This window comes from Pteropus alecto, unplaced genomic scaffold, assembly GCF_000325575.1.
Source record: "Pteropus alecto unplaced genomic scaffold, ASM32557v1 scaffold41, whole genome shotgun sequence".
Lineage (NCBI taxonomy): Eukaryota > Metazoa > Chordata > Mammalia > Chiroptera > Pteropodidae > Pteropus > Pteropus alecto.
Genome location: NW_006430464.1, coordinates 1,584,061 through 1,600,165, shown reverse-complemented (window position 1 = coordinate 1,600,165; position 16,105 = coordinate 1,584,061). Strand labels below are relative to the sequence as shown.

The 16,105-nt window shown below is 57.7% G+C and overlaps 3 protein-coding genes across 3 annotated transcripts in view; 1 reads left to right on the top strand and 2 right to left on the bottom strand.

Moving 5' to 3' along the window:
- The first annotated feature begins 1,055 nt into the window (after positions 1 to 1,055).
- Positions 1,056 to 8,446, top strand: GFY (golgi associated olfactory signaling regulator). The gene is made up of 6 exons (XM_006905037.2): positions 1,056 to 1,182; positions 4,967 to 5,131; positions 5,310 to 5,393; positions 6,076 to 7,238; positions 7,390 to 7,592; positions 8,074 to 8,446. The coding sequence occupies exons 4-6, from the start codon at positions 6,097 to 6,099 to the stop codon at positions 8,271 to 8,273; spliced, it is 1,545 nt and encodes a 514-aa protein (XP_006905099.1). The 5' UTR covers positions 1,056 to 1,182; positions 4,967 to 5,131; positions 5,310 to 5,393; positions 6,076 to 6,096; the 3' UTR covers positions 8,274 to 8,446.
- Positions 2,658 to 3,672, bottom strand: PTH2 (parathyroid hormone 2). The gene is made up of 2 exons (XM_006905116.2): positions 3,551 to 3,672; positions 2,658 to 3,050 (listed from the first exon to the last, which is right to left on the bottom strand). The coding sequence occupies exons 1-2, from the start codon at positions 3,670 to 3,672 to the stop codon at positions 2,876 to 2,878; spliced, it is 297 nt and encodes a 98-aa protein (XP_006905178.1). The 3' UTR covers positions 2,658 to 2,875.
- Positions 8,447 to 8,582: 136 nt separating the features above from the next.
- SLC17A7 (solute carrier family 17 member 7) overlaps positions 8,583 to 16,105 on the bottom strand; it is an 11,759-nt gene continuing 4,236 nt past the window's right edge. The window contains exons 3-13 of the mRNA XM_006905036.2: positions 14,514 to 14,766; positions 13,367 to 13,485; positions 12,988 to 13,102; positions 12,824 to 12,911; positions 12,558 to 12,644; positions 12,319 to 12,461; positions 11,526 to 11,675; positions 11,221 to 11,353; positions 10,512 to 10,622; positions 10,180 to 10,307; positions 8,583 to 9,983 (exon numbers count right to left, since the gene is read on the bottom strand). Of these exons, the coding sequence (XP_006905098.2) occupies positions 9,690 to 9,983; positions 10,180 to 10,307; positions 10,512 to 10,622; positions 11,221 to 11,353; positions 11,526 to 11,675; positions 12,319 to 12,461; positions 12,558 to 12,644; positions 12,824 to 12,911; positions 12,988 to 13,102; positions 13,367 to 13,485; positions 14,514 to 14,766 (1,621 nt within the window). The 3' untranslated portion in view covers positions 8,583 to 9,689. The remainder of the gene's footprint in view (positions 9,984 to 10,179; positions 10,308 to 10,511; positions 10,623 to 11,220; positions 11,354 to 11,525; positions 11,676 to 12,318; positions 12,462 to 12,557; positions 12,645 to 12,823; positions 12,912 to 12,987; positions 13,103 to 13,366; positions 13,486 to 14,513; positions 14,767 to 16,105) is intronic.

Genomic DNA, 16,105 nt, shown 5'->3' with positions numbered 1-16,105 from the left:
CACCCCAGCTGCAAAGGAGGCTGGGAGACTGAGCGCCTCTCCTGGTGGAAAGAGGGAAAAGGGATGTGGGCAAGAGATGTCCAATGGCCAGTGCAAATCAAATGGTCAGCAAGAAGTGGACCAGTGTACCATTTGTTCATTCAACAAATTTAATAATCACCTATTTGTCACAGCTAGCCCTTAGAGGAGAATGCTGTAGAGAAACAAGCCCTCCAATGCCAGGCAGAGAAATGTTGATTTTTCTCCCAAGGATGATGGGAGGTTTTATTGGTTGTTTTTGATTATTTATGTTTTAATTGAGGTGTAACTTACAGATAAATGGACGAATCTTAAGTATCAGCTGGATGAATTTTTGTAATATAAACACTCATGAAATCAAAACCCGGTCAAGATATAGGACAGTTTCAGCATCACAGAGGCTTCCTTGGGAGGGACAAATTCACACCAATTTAAAGACAAATAGTGATAGAGGCAGCTGCAGGCTCTGTGCGAGCCCCAAAAAAGACACCTAATCCAGTCTGGGAGGCGAGAGGTTTCTTGCCTGATAAGTGACTTCTGTGTTTAGTTTTGAAAGATGGGTAGGGTTGGTTACAGTGAGCAGGGGCCGAAGAGGGTGTCACTCGCAGAGGAAGCAAAGTATGTCTGAAGACCAGGTGGTACGAAAGAGCCTCTGTGTCTGTAGAGCCACAGGCAGCACTGTGTTGCTGGGATTTAAAAAAAAAAATGATTTGGAGCCAGGAAAGAATTTCAGGCTACAGAGTGGTGGAAAATAAGATGGAGAGGTGGGCAAGAGCTCACAAAGGGTTTTGAACACCAGCTTCAACTTTACCCTTAAGTGTCCAAGAAAGGCCTGTGAGCAGAGAAGGGACAGAATCAACTTCCGGTGGGGTGGGGGACAGACCTCTGAGCCTGTATAGAGGATGAACGGAGATGGGGAGAAAGTTGGGGCTGTGGTTCAGGTGGGAGGGGATGTGGTCTGAGCTGGGCCTGGTGTGTGGGTGGAGAGAAGGCAGAGCAGGAAGGGCGGAGCCAGGGACCCCACAGGCTATGAAGGCGGGTGAAGAGGGAAGGGGCGAGGTCGGCACCTGGGTCCGATCCAGTGACTGTGGAGCCATTCCCAAGATGGAGAACCCATGAGAAGGAGTGGGTTTGGGGGAACGCTCTGAGCTCATTCGGGAGCAGGTAAGTGTCAGGGTTCCAGGAGGTGGCTGGAGCCCTGAGCGATGAGGGTCTGGCAAGGGGGGTCTGGGTGTAATTGGCTGTAGATGGCGCTCAAAGCTGGAATTTCCTGGGGAGAGGGGAAGGAAGGGATTCTGGGCAGCATTTTGTGAAAAGGCCCAAACACCAGGCAGGGATCTAGGGAGGAAGTGGCGAATGGGAAGAGCACTGGCCAAGACCCGCTGCCGGGCCCTCCAGGGACGGGATTAGGCTCCTCACAGTGCTTAGGAAAGTGCCTGGCATAGAGCAACTGCTCGTAACATTATAGTCCCATTCCTCCATGGCAGTAGTAGAAAGGTTTAGACTTAGAAATGGCGGATTTGGGTTCCAGTTTTCCTTCTGACCTTTATTAAGGCTGGCAACTTGGGGAAATTACTCCTGACTTTCAGAGTCTTGTTTCTTTATTTGTAAAATTTGGCCAGCTCTTGATGGCTTTGAGGACCACAGTTGTTCATTATTCAGTACGCCTCCGAAAATGCAAATTATCGGAAAGCCTGCCAATCACCTAGCGCCGGCTCCGCCCCCTTCCCGCTCGCGGCCTCGCCCAGCTCAACCACCTCTAGACCAATCGGTGCGCGATCCGCACGAACTGCGACCCCGCGCGCGCGATTCAAAGCCCTCGGCGTCTCGTTGGAAGTAGGTTGCCATAGTCACCATTGAGGGGCGGGGCCGAAGGGCTGTCGGAGCCTCCCATGTCTCCTCGCCCCGCCCCATGCCTCCCGGAGCCTGGCGCCTGGTCCCCTCTCTCTTCCCGCCCCAACTTGCCGCCCCGATGGTATCCCAGGACGGGCGCGGTTGAAAAACTATGAAGAAACTGCTGGAGGCCCCTGCGAGAGAGAGGGACCCCTTTTCAATAAAAGCGTTTGGTTCGTGCCAGGCGATTCGCCGAAGTCCTCTCATAGCGTATGTGGTTTAATCCTCAAGTGAGGAAAAGGAGGCTCAGAGGTTAAGCCCTTTCCAATACCACACAGCTCGGCTTGGGCGAACCTGGTCTTTAATGGCAGGTGCATCTCACACCAGAGCCCCCGCGCTTCCCACTGCGCCCAGAGAGAAGGCGAGAAGCGATAAGAGAGTGGAAACGGAGAAATTCAGCGAAAATGAGAGCTGGAAGAGAGACGGAGATCCAAAGGAAGAAAGAAAAGGAAGACAGGAAGGAGTCGAGAAGAGAAAGAAGTGATTAAGAATGGAAGGAAGAATTGCAGAGGCCGAAAAAAGGTAGAGAGGAGACAGAGATTCCCAGGGGACCAGGAAGCCAGGAGGGTGAAAGAGAAGTACAAAAACTCAGAGGACAGACATCCGGAGAGCGCCAGAGACCCAGAGGAAGCAGACACCTGGGACGTTACTGAGAACCAGAGAGATGGAGACAGAAACGGCGGTGGGGTGGGAGCAGAGACACAGGGACAGAGGCAGAGACTAAGGACAGGACAGGTAGGGCGGGGGCGGGGGTAGAGCAGAAATCTGAGCGGAGGAATAAATAAACGGAGGTAAAGGTGATTTTTTAAAGGAGAGACAAGAGAGGATTGAGGGGCGAGACGCCAGAGCAGCGGGTGCTGCGCCCGCCGCGGTACCCCGTCCTCCCACTCGGCACACGCACGGGCGCAGGAAGGAGGCGCAGGCGGAAGCACAGCGGCGTGTTTATTAAAGTGCGCGCGGGCGCTCAGCGCGCGTCCAGCACCAGCAGCTTGTGCATGTACGAGTTCAGCCAGTGGCGGCGCTCGAGGGCGGCCAACATCCGCGCGCGCTCCCGAAAGGCCGCGTCGTCCGCCAGCGCCAAGCTGCGCGGCGATAGGCGGGTGGCCGGACCCGCCCAGGTCCCGCCAGGGGAGCCGAGGCTGTGGGCAGACGGAGAGACGCGGTTACCACGATTCCAGGCCCCCCGCCCGCCGCAGCCTGTCCTCTCCGTGCTCGAACTCGAAGCCCTGCTACTGCACGGTCTGCGGAGGGGCTCTCTGTCCCCGTCTCTCTTTCTCCGTGCGGGTCTCTCGGTTCACGTTCGGAGCTCCCTGAGTACGGAGACCGAGTCTGACGCACTGGTCCGCCCCCAGCGCATGGCCTGGCACACCCTCAGAACCCAACGATCGTTGTTCAAGGGACGAATCCGTTTCTGCTTTGACTCCTTTCGAGTCTCTCGAGGCCTTTCTCAGAATCTTTTTGTTTCTCTTTATCTTACTGATTCCCCGTCCACCCCCATCTCTCCCCACCCCTAGCCTCTGTCCTCCTTTCTCTGGGTCTCTATCCCCCTCTTTGAGTCTCTGTTCCCCCACCTTTTTGGGTCTCTTTCCACCTCTCTGAGTGCCCACCCCTCCCTGGGAGTCCTGGGCATTGCACGTACCTGAAAACCCTCGTGGGGGGTAGGGCGACGCCTGAAGCAGTGCCTACGCCCCAAGGCACGAGCAGCAGGAGCAGCAGCAGCAGCCGCACCCGGGAGCTCCCGGACACCTGGCGAGTCTCCATCACCTGTGGAGAGACAGGGAAGGGCTCGGTGAGGCCCATGTCCTGGCCCAGAACCCCAGACCCCAGAGTCCGCCCACCCCTGGTAGCTCGCAGGGCCCCCTACCGCGCAGTAGGCTCCTGCTGCGAGGCTGGCAGCCCCCTTATATCCCTTGCACAGCCCCCGCAGCTGGCAGTGACGCAGACCAGGGGGCTGGGGGCGCGGGGTCAGCTTCCCCCCAGGCTCATTAGGAGCCGCCAGCAGTAATGAGCTGGGGGTGGGGGCCCAGCGGCTGCTTTGGCGGCCACCAACTAATTGGGACCAGGAGCTGGGACCTGAGAAGAAGCGGGAGGGGGAGAGACAGACAGACGGAGAAGTGGACACAGGGGGTGTGTCAGAGGGATAAAAATAGAGACTGGCGGAGGGACCATCAGAGCGGAAACCAGAGGCACAGAGAAAAAGAGACACTGGAAAAGCCACAGAGAAGAGACGGATGGGGAGAAGCAGAGGCACAAAGAGATGAAGTAACCCCGAGAGGGAAGGACAGAGACAGAGTGACAGAGGAAAGGGAAGAGAAGAAGAAAGGGAGCAACCGAAGAAGAAAGAAAGGAAACGGAAGGAATAGAGAAAGGAAGGAAATTGACAAAGAGAGCCAGCTAGTGATGAGGGGAAAGGCTTAAAGGACAGAAAGAAGTGGAAGGATAGCCAGCCTGGACAGAGATGCCCAGGGATGAATCCGGGCAGGCAGTAAACCAGAAAGAGAGTGCGAGGTAGAGACTGGGGAAAAACAAGAGAAAGCAAAGGGTATGTGTGGTGGTGGGTATGAAGGCAGGTAAAGTGACCGGCGAAATCAAGAAAGTCTCAGAGAGATGATGAAGAGGAGAGACAGACAGGACCTGGACCTATCCCGTGGATATGTCTAACTCTTCTTGGGGGTGGAGTTTTGGGGTGTTGCAAAGATAAGCTCCAAGCCCCACCCACCCTGGCTCTTAAGAGGGTGCTCTCTACACAGCGGGGGAGTTCGGCAAAGGTTGGGAAGTCTCAAAAGGCAGTAGCAATCTGGATCTCTGACTGGCAAGACATGAGAAGCTAGTTCCCTAGAGAGGAGGGGAACAGAGCCTGGGCTTCTGGGTCTAGGAATGTAGGGGACAGGGACAAGACTCCTGGCACTTGGACCCTTGGGCTGAGTATAGGAGAGAACGGAGGGCCCGGGCCTCTAGTTTCAAAGGGAAGATAGTTTGGTTGGGCCACGTCCCTCCAGCAGAGGATCCAGTCCCTAACTCCATAGACAATGTCTTTTATCTCTGTTCCTTTAAGAGCTTGTCGCTAGGCTCCCAGGATCCCCAGGGAGGGGGTCAGGTGCGTCACCTGCGCCCCTGGGACCCTACCTCCTGCAGCTCCGCCCAGAGCCATTCTGCAGCATTCACCGATCTCTACATCCAGCTCTACTCACCTGCTGTTATCTTGGACACCACTGAACAGGTAAGAGACCCCAGGGCCCCAAGTGACCCTGTCCCATCCAGGTATCCGCCCCCCTACCTCCACCTGACCGCAGACCTAGGCATCTCTGCCCCAGATCAGTCCCTGAGACCTTAAAATCTAAGCTCCATCCTCAATAAACAGAGAGACCTGAGTCTCCCACAGCTCTCTCCTCCTGCAGGCTGAGGAATCCAGACCCTGACACCCTGTCTCTGGAGGACCGGAGACTCAGAGTTCCAAGTCTCCTTCTCACTCAGGATCCAAGGTTTCAAGACTCCCATTTCCTTTCGCCTTTGTAATCCGGCTCCCCAAGCTTGGCTTTCTCAAAATTCTAGGCATCTGAACCTTCAGGCTTTTCCTCTCTGAAGAACCAGGACTTTAGACCCGCAGTGCCCTCCACCCTCAGGGAGTCTAAACCCCCAGCAGCCTCTTGCTCAGTACCCAGGAGTCTCCCTCCTCCCCCAGATCCAGGCGTTCTGGCCCCCAGCCCCCACTCGTTCCTCTGAGCCTCCTCTAGTGTAAACAACTGTCGAGTGAAGGTGTCCCCTTGGCCCTAGAAGAGGAAGGGATCCCGTGTCCTTTTGGACGTCTACACCTTCAGAAGTCCAAGTTAAGGAGTCTGGGAGCTTGGAGAGGTGTCATTTTTCCACAATTTTTCTGGGACCCTCTTGGGGAAACAGATAAGGCAATTAACTACGACTCCCAAGAAGCCCCGCGCCTCGGTGTCCCTTAGCTACAGTGGCCACCGCCCCAGCCTTCAGGGAGTTGCAACTGGGTTCTCCTTTTCCTCATGCAAGTTGGGCGGGGGATGCGGTCTACCTGGGGACTAGTGGGCGGGGTCCTCCAGAAGTGGGCGGGGACTTTGGGAGTGGGCGTGGCCTTTGGGCGTGGACTGGGGCTCTCAGGTGGCTTCCTGCCTTAACCCTTTCCTGCCTGCTCCCCCGCAGCTCTAGGCGCCTTCCAGAACTATGAAATCCTTCAGCCCCATCCCCTTCCTCCTCATCTTCCTCCTCGCCGGGCTTGGTTCCAAGGCTACCCCTTCGGCCTCACCGCCTGCAGTGTCCGACGTCCCTGAGATGGGGTACCCCTCCCAAACCTCCCCTCATGCTATGGAAAATTCCACTCACGACCAGCCTAACCCAGAATCCCCTGGGATTGCTTCTCTTGAGCCTTCTAAGATGCCTCATGCGGTTTCCCCTGAACCCTCCTCTCATAATTTCACTGAGACCCCCAATCCTGACCTCCAAGAACTCCCACACTCAAAGTCTCCCGAGACCCCCCAAACTAACTCACTCAACACCTCAATATCAGAATCCCTGGAGACTCCAAAAATTAACCCCTCCCAAATGACACATTCAGAAACTTCTGAGAACCTCGAACATGACCCAACTGAAATTCCACACCAAGAATCCCCTGAAACCCCCAAACCTAATCCCTCCAAAACTTCACGCCCAGAATTTCCTGAGACCTCCAACCCTGGCCCTACCCAAACTCCACACCAAGACTCCCCAGAGGTTCCAAAACTTAACTCCACTGAAATCTCGCGTGGAGAAACCCTTGAGACCCCAAACCCTGACCCCACCAAGACCCTTCACCCCGAATCTCCAGAAACCCATGAGCCCGACACCACCGAGACTCCAAATTCTGAGTTCCCCCGGACCCTCCACTCTGACCCTACCAAAACTCCCCACTCAGAATCCCATGTAACCCACAACCCCCGCCCCACTGAAATCCCGCGAACAGAATTCCCCACAACCCACTACCGAGATGCAACAGAGATCCCCGTGGCCTCTGACCCTGGAACCTCCACTAGTCTTCACCCAGAAACGCCTGCACCCCTCAAGGACCGAGCTACTGCCCTAAGTGAGCTGCCCCTGAATATCGAACCAGAAACCCTTGTGGCCATCCAAGCTGGATTCCTTAAATTTCCCGCCTCAGACGCTCTTGGGACCATTGAGCCCAAGACCTCCCAGAACTCTAGCCTTAAAGGGCCAGACCCCCTTCCTCTCTCAGCCCGGATGGCAGGCCCCCCTGCTCCTCCAGGGCCCCCCAGTCAGCCAGCCCCTGCCACTCCAAGGGCCCCCCAGCGGCGCAGGCTCTGCCAGGCTTTGTTTTTTATATACACTCAGCTCTAGGAAGATATGAAATATTGCCATTTGTGACAACATAGATGGACCTCGAGATAATCATGCTAAGCAAAATGAGTTGAAAAGGACGCGCGGCTAAGTCTGGGTGGCTAAGTCTGGGTGCTGAGAGTTCAGAATGCTCATTCTCCGGCCTCTTCCTTCAGGCGTGACCCTGGCTGGGCGCCCCCGGGGCGCAGTGGGCGGGGCCCTGTGCTTCTTCTTCGCTGGGATTGGGCTGCTGCTCGGCATTTTCCTGCTGTTGTGGTGTCTCTACCGCCGGGCGAGTCGACATCGGCCCTTCGCACACCACCGGCTGCCAAACGACGGAGATGAGCCGGGTGAGCGACCCTTACATTGCCCCCCCTCGAGTGCCAGCAAGTTTCTTTAACCTAGTTTCACCTGGCACTTCGGGGCGCCCCGAGAGTCCCCCATCTAAGGTCAACAGAAACCCTGACCCCTCCGTGGTCAAGTCCTGCCTCCCCTGCTTCCCGCCCCGCAAAAAACATTCTTTGAAATTCCAGACACGCACGTCCAGTGCCGCCCCCAGGCCAGCTGGGACTAGCGGCAGGCTCCCTACGAGCCCCGCCCCTCCCCTCGCCTGGTACCCTGTATTCTCCGCCCCCTCCACTTCAGGCCCCGCCCCTGTTGCGTGGCCGCCTCGTCCCCAAATCTATTCTGCGGACCTCCTCCTCTGATTTGAAAACCCAGCTCTAAAAGATGGTCGCATCCTCTGACCCGCCTCCTCTTTGGCCGGCGGCGCAGCAGAAGCGACAGGACCCTTGTCGGCTTGGGGATGACCTCGCCCTTTTGCTCCCACAGTCATACATTTGGACGCCCCGAAGGAGCCCTACGATCTCTACTTCTATGCGCCAGACGCCTGGGTCCCGTCACACATCGCCACCAAGCAGCCGCCGCCCACCCCCCCGCTGCCGCCAAAGCTGCCCCCGCCGCCCCGTGGGGGCCGCCCCCAGCGTCTGGAGCCGCTCTCCCCCGCCACGCTCCCCAACAACTTCGTGTGAGCATGGCTCGGTCTCGCCGGACCTGCGCCATCCCCGGATGGAGGAGAAACCCAGAGATCCAGTCCTCCAGACGCGCTTCGCTGCTTAGTGGTACTTTCGGATAGAGAGTCCAGCTCTCAGAGATTGCTTTAGCTGCGAGCGGAGGCCGAATAAATCACGTGTTGCCACTGTTAGACACCTCCTCCAGCCTGGGTCCTGGGGGAGGGGTGCTGGGGTCCTAGGATACCAGGTCTGAGGGAGGAGGAGGGGGCTGGGGGCTGGGACTCCTGTGACTTCCACCGCCAATAACCCAATGACGACGACTGGGTGTTTACATCAAAGCATTTTATGGGGAGTGGGGCAGGACAGGATTTACAGTCACAGACACAGAGACACAGAGACACAACCCTGCCCTGGGAAAAACATCCCTCTCCCCCAGCCCCATTCCCTTTTCTGGGATTCTGTGACTTCTTCTATATAGGTACCCCAAATTCTAAACTGAAAGAGGAGCATCTGAGGGGGGCAGGATCCCAGATTTGGAGTCATTTAGCCCCTGAGGGACACAACAAATGGCCACTGAGAAAATGAGGGTAGCTTGAAACCACCCAGGAGAATAAAGTGCAAGGAATTGTGGGAAGAGGGACATCTTGAAGCCACCATGGGGAAGTTCAGTGGTGGTGGCTTCAAACCATTGAGTTGATGAACTTGAGCAGCCACTATTTAGACCTGAACACCACGTCAAAAAAAAGTGCATGGGGGTGGAGAGAGGCATTTTGATAAAACCGCCATTTTGGTTGTTTCCCTAAACGTTGCGCTAAGCTAGGGAGAAGAAAGTCTCGGGGGATTTGGTGCTTCAGCAGAATCTGCTGGTGGAGGGAGGGGTGAAGAGGTGGGGGGGAGCTTGAAACTGCCATTTTCCCTCGAAAACGCTGGTGAGAATCAATCTCTAGAGTGGAAGGGATGGACGATTGGTTAAATCAACCTGGAAAATGCAGAATAGAATCAGGAGAGACTTGAAACTACTAGAGGAAGACTTGAGTTTTCTGAAAGGAGACAGGGAGCTGAGGAATCTCAGGGTCCCTGGGGTTAAAGGAAAGGGCGGAGGAGCCTCAAAACCACGAGAGAGAGCGCGAGAGATTGAACGGTCCATTCGAACAGAGCCCTGAAAGGAGAGATGTGAAACCACTGAGGCAGAACAAATGGGGAAGGGAACCTGGAGGAGAATTTGGGTATCCTCGAAACTGCCAGTCTGCAGCTTCACTACCCCTGAGAGGCAATTGGGAAGGGAAGAGAATTGGACAGCACTGGGAACCAGGGAAAGTGCTTCTTAGGCCTGAGGCAAGACAGAGAGGACTGGGGTTCCTTGACACTGTCACTCAGGCCAGAGACGTGTGAAATGGAGGTCCTGGAAACTGCCATCCAGTGGGAGGCACATGATCAGTAGTCCCGGACAGGGGGTGGGGGTCTTGGGGGCTGAACTGTGCTGTGCGTGGCCCCATAGGAGGGAGGGGGCGCAGGGGGTGCCCCAGGGGGCTCATCCTCATCCTCCATTTCACTTTCGTCACTGCCAGCCAGCTGGTCGTGGCCAACAAAGCCACACTTCTCTTCGCTCATCTCCTCAGGCTCCGCCCACGGCTGCTTCTCTCCAGAAGCGAAGACCCCGTAGAAGATGACACCCCCATAGTGCACCAAGGAGGCAATTAGGAACACGTACTGCCACTCTTCCCGAGTCTGCAAGGGAACAACGGGGTGGTGAGATCGGAAGCCAGAGAACCCTGAGAGGGGGTGGGGAGGCCCAGAGACGGGGGACACAGGTCCAGAGAGACACCTAGAGAGGGCAGTGGTGGGTCCCAGGGACAGCGACGCGTGTCAGGGAGGTACCATGCACAGTTATGGAGCGCCGGCGGGTCAGGGCAGGCGCACTGACCTTGTGCTTGGTCATCGCACCCACGATGATGGGGCACACCATGCCCGACAGCGTGCCCACGCCGTTGGAGATGCCCATAAGGATGCTGGCGTAGCGCGGGGCGATGTCCAGGTGGTTCACGTTGAACCCTGGCGAGGAGAGCCAGGAGGCGTCACACCCGAATCTCCCTCCAGTGACTTCTCTGAGACGCCCTTGCCCGCACTCCTACCGCCCCCCTCCCCGCTGCTCTTTCTAGTCCACCTTTTGCGTGGCGGGGAGGTCCCCTTCCTGAGCCCGGAAGTTCCCCACAGCGCTGTCCAGAGTCCCCCAAGCTGCAGATCCGCGCTTCTCACCAGAGATGGCGAAGCCGCTGAAGCCCACGGCGAGGACCAGGAAGGAGATGGCCACGCCCTTGGAGTGCGAGTAGCCGACCACCAACAGCAGCGTGGCTTCCATGCCGAAGCCTGCAGAAGCCGCCTCATCTGAGCGCCGGCCGCCCCTCGCCGCCTCTCCAGACCTCATCCCGCCCCGGACTCCCTCTGTCCGCTCCACGCCTGTCCCTGGTTGGGCCCCCATTCCGCCCTCGCCCACCCTGATCTCCCCAACCTCCTGACTAGGCCACGCCCTGAGGACGCGGGGTCCAGGCCGCACCCCTGAAACTTCACTCCTTTCGTTCTGTTCTCATTTATTAGGCAGCACGCCGCCCGGACAGACCCTCGTCTCCCCCGGTCCCCGCCTCGCGGCCCCTGTTCATCACCTACCTCCCGTCCTCTCCGCCCAACCTGTGTAGGCCCCGCCCTTCCAGACCCAACTTGGTGTCGCCTCTGCTCCACCTCGATAATCTATCACACATACTCCCCGCCTACGCCTCGGACGGCCACCTAAGATTCTGCTGGGTTCAGCCAGGTCCGGCCTCGCCCTGCCTCCACCTTTCTGGACACGCCCGGACACGCCCTCTGACCCCGCCGCATCCTCCCACGGTCCCGCCCCCTTGGTCCTCCCCACCGCGCTCTGGCCCCGCCCAGGCTGTCCCAGGCTAGGTCTAGGCCCCGCCCCACTCACCCCCACAGTTCATCAATTTGCGCACGTTGGTGGTGGACATGATACGGCGGCTCCTAAGGAAGTCAGCGATTTGGCCGCCGATGGGCACGATGATGGTCATGACCAGGTGCGGCAACGCTGACACCAGGCCCACCTGCGCAGGTGGGAGTACGCGGCGGGGGTTGAGGGACCTCCGGGCCGACGTCTCCACCCGGTTCGTGCACCACCGGCTCCTCCTTGTCTCTCGTTCCAAGCCCGTGGGACCCAGGCCCGGCTCCTTCCCCCTCACCCCGCCGCGCCCCCTGCCCTCCCCTCCTGGGCCCAACCTTGCTGATCTCAAAGCCGAACACTTCTTCGAAGTAGGCGGGCTGGGAGATAAGGAGCAGGTAGAACGTCCAACTGCGACAGAAGTTGGCCACGATGATGGCGTAGACTGGCATCGACGTGAAGAAGCGCCTCCAGGGTGTGTTAAACTTCTGCGAGGGGCGAGAGATGGAGCCGCTAAGACGAACCAGGGCCGGGCACGCGGTGTTTCTTCAGAGACCCCACTTAAGTCCCGCAGAGACCCACGTCTCCCAACCTCACTATAACATCCAGAGCCCCAGGGGAACCGCCCTGACTATGTCTCCGTTGGGGACTCTGGGATCCTAGCCTCACGGTGACACTTCAGGGATGCAGGGGGTCCTGACTCTACAGTAGCCCCTCAGGTTTGCACGTATCCGGACCCGACGATGACCCTCAGAGACCCATAAATGTGGGCCTAGGAGTCTCTCGGCACTCAATTACAACTCCTGAATCTAGCCTCGCTCACCCGAAGATCTAAGCAAAACCCCCACACTCCAATCCCGCTTCTGCTGATTTAACCACGCCCACCAGTGGTTCCGCCCACCTGGAACCCCGGACCTACGCTGGTAATAGCAGACTCCCCCCGCCCCCCGCTTTAACCCCGCCTCCTAGCCTCGCCCACTTTGCTGTCCCACCCTGTCTCCTCTGAGAGTCCACCGGAACCCACCACGACCTACGCGCTGTGCGGGTTCGAAGCCCCCTTTTCTCCTGCCTGCCTGCCTGGATATCTCCCCTCGTCCCACAAGCCCCCGCCCCGCAGGCTTGGGCCCGGACCGTGAGGGGGTTCATGAGTTTGGCGCTCTCGCCGATGGCTTCCTCAATGTACTTGCGCTCCTCCTCTGAAATGCTGGGGTGCAGCGCTGGGGACTCATAGGAGACAAGCAGCCAGAACAGGTACCAGAAGATCCCGAAGCTGCCTGGGGGGTGGGGAGTCAAGGGGGGATGGAAGTGAGGTGACGACCGGCCTCGTTCCGCCCCAGCGCCCCCCAGACCCAGGCGTCCGGGCCCCTCACCATAGACGTAGAACACAGAGCTCCATCCTGAGTACTGCACCAGGACCCCGGCGAGAGGCATCGCGACCACCGCCCCAGCATAGGAACCTAAAGGGGAGGATTTGGGATGGAGAACAAACCTTTCTACCCGCAGATCCAGGAGTGCGGACCTCCAGCCCCCGCCCTTCAGGGACACAAGTACAAGCCCCTCCCTGCACAGATATATCGGTCCAGGTCCCCCTTCTCTCTCAGACCCACAAATCTAGATCCCAGCCCCTTCCTCTCACCGCAAAAGGCTGTCGTCGCCAGGCGACTTCGCTCTAAGGGTGGGGCCCATTTGCTCCAGATCCCGTGGCAAGCGGGGTACGTGACCCCCTAGGGAGAAGAAAGCCAAAGTCAACGAGAAGAGGCGGAGTCAGAAGGGGGCGGGTCGGATGGGGCGGGGCTTTACCTCTACCAACCCCTGCAGGATCCTCACGAAGATGACACAGCCATAGTGGACACGGGCAGCCGAGGGGATCAGCATGTTTAGAGTGGACGTAGCCACAATAGCAAAGCCGAAAACCCTGATGGGAAGAGTTTGAAGAAAGGGTTCAACTATCCCGCCGTGGATTCTGCTCTTTCCACCCACAGCAGAACCCCATTCCCCAGAACCCCCGAATCCACCTTCTCTGTGACTCCTACCTTCCCCAATCACAAACCCCACCTTTCTCTAAGACCCCGCCCCCGACCCCCTCCCATTTCCCCAGTCAGTCCCCAAATGCCAGGCCACACCCCTAACTCCACCCACGCAACCGTTGTCCCGCCCACCTCAAGCCCCACCCCTATACCTGTTGGCTGCGAATTTTTGGCAGATAAATCCTCCGGGAATCTGGGTGACAATGTAGCCCCAGAAAAAGGAGCCGTGTATGAGGCCGACAGTCTCTGGATCCCAGTTGAACTGAGCTTTCTGTGGGCCAAAAGGCACATCAAACCGGCCGCCTGCCTCAGGCTCTGCCCCTCCGCCAGTCACTACCCACGGACTTAGTCCTTTGGCCAATCAGACACAAGGAAACCCTCTCGAGCCCGAACACCTGTTAATCAGAGCCCGAACCATCCCTCGGTCCAGCCGAACTACCCTAGCAACCGAGCCTCGTTGCTGCCTAGGCCCCTCTCTTCCTGCTTCCATGCCCCCGTACCCCTTCTCTGAACGTCCAGGGGCCCATATATGGGGGTGGGGATTCTTTCTCTATTTCAGCTAACCTAGGGACTGTTTACAGAGTGACCTGGATGGGTTCTAGTCAGGGACAAGAAGTAGACAAGGGGGTGGGCTTGACTGGAAGGGAGCGAGGGGTGGTGTAGGCCACAGCCATAATCAGAACTTTTTTCCCCGAGACAGAGTTACAGCCTACACTAACATTAAAATAGGGAGAAAGTCTGACATGTGGCGGGGCTTTAGGTAAATGGCCAGAGCAGAGGACGCAGGAGTTAGCAGCAGCAGAATTCCAGAAAAGCCAGAATCGAAATTCAGGGATGAACAGGGAATATAGTCAGGGATACTGTCATAACTATGTATAGTGCCAGGCGGGTACTAGACTAATCAGTGGAATCACCTCGTAAATTATATAAATGTCCAATCACTATGCTGTACATCTGAAACTAGTTTCAAACAATCTTTAAGGTCAAAAAATGAATCGCAGGGCACTTTTTCCAGTGTCTCTGAAATCTTAGAACAATAGCAATAAAAAAGACTATTGATATTTGCATAATGAAAGAAAATTTAGGGAGGAACCCGCTGTGGGACTGGGATAAAATAGATGTGACACGGGACAAAATCTAAAGGAGAGGGCTTCATTTACATCGGGGCGGGGCTTAGGAAGGGGCGATTCCGGGGGCGAGGTCAGAGGTGAGGGGGCGGTACAGTTGGGCGGGGGCTGCGCCTGGGCGGGCGTGACGTCATCGGGGCGGGGCAGTACGGCGGCTCCGGCCCTGAGCTACCTGCACCACCACGTGGCCCCCGCGGTGGGTCGTGCTGTTGTTGACCATGGAAACGATGGCCACGCCCAGGTTGCAGCGGATGCCGAAGCTGATGCAGAAGCCTAGACCGCTCATGATGGCGATAATGTAGCGGCGAGGGAGGCCAAAGCAGGTGCAGTCCACTACCGGCGGTTCCCGGGTCTGCGTCGTGACCGGGCGCCCGTCGGCACTCAGCTCCAGCGTCTCTGCACCCTCCTGCCGCTTCTCCAGAAGGCTGCGGGGCAGCAAGAGTCAAAGACTGGGTGGTCCAGGGCCCTGGCCCCCTCCTCCCTGCGACACAGGAGTCCAGGGCAAAACCTCCTGCTAGAAAAAGACCCAGGATTCTAACTAGGCCGGCACGCCCTTCTTCCTTCCCCCGGACACCAGCCCCTCGTCGCCCCAGGATCCGGGAATCTGGACCCCCATCCGCATCTCCCTCAGACCAGGAATTCTACGCCCCCCACCTCCGCTGAGGTCTTCAGTTCCCTTCTCCCCAGCCCTGTCATCTCTAGATTCCAGACTATCCTTTGTGATCCAAGAGCCTGTACCCCTAGCCCCCATCCCAAGGCCCAGGGACTTTCCAGCCCCCTCGCCCAGATACGAGTCTATTCGAGGAAGCAAAAGGCGCTAAGGAGATGCTTCAGCAAAGGTGTCAAAAGAACAGATGCTTCTCAGCCACGTCTGCTATATATACCGACCCCCCTCCTTCCTTGCCCCCACGAGGCATGCCCTTCCCCGCTTCCAGGCCCCAGGTGTGGAGCTGACATCCAGCTGATTCCATTCAGCCACCAGAAGCCCATTCCTAGGGACGTGGGGGTGGGGACATGCCCAGAGCCCTGGAATCCAGCAGCCTAGTCCGACATCCCAGGGGAACCTCGAGTTCAGGCTGTCAGCCTAGGGGATAGGGAGGGAGAGTGGCGGGTGGTGTCCTGGCAAGGGACAGATGGCCTTGGTAGGGGGATTGGCTCGGTCCCCAGTGAGGCTCTCGCCCCCGCCCATCCTGGATCAGGGATTGACTCTGTGATGATGGATAGGGTACTCGGAGAGCTGCTTCAAACCCAGAGAGAAGCTGCAGGGAGAGAGAGGTGTCCTGAGACAGGTGTGGAAAGGCCCAGAAGGAGGTGGGCAGAGGCTGAGATGGGGGGTCGGAGACACGGAAGGAAGAGAGAGATCTCTAGTGACAGGGACAGAGAACCAGAGATAGAGTGAAAGAGATAGACCCAAAGTCCTAGAGAGACAAGGAGAGAATCAGACAAGAACAGACACCTCATGAGAAGCGGGGACAGAACAGAGAAACAGAGACCCAGAGACAGGGGACAGAAACCCAGGGGAGAGGACACGAGGGGACCCAGAGAACCGAGAGAGAGACAGAGCGACTAGGAGGCTGCGAAGAGACAGGCTGGGACACGACGTGTGAGGTGCGGCTCCTGTCTGAGGCGGGTAAGCAGCCAGAGGATCGGGCTGGATCCCAGGAAGGGGCTAGAACAGATGGAGGCGAGGGAGCCTGGGACGGGGGAGGAAAGAGCAGCCAGAGGGCCGGGGGTGGGGGCGGGGAGGGAGGCGGAGGAAGAGAT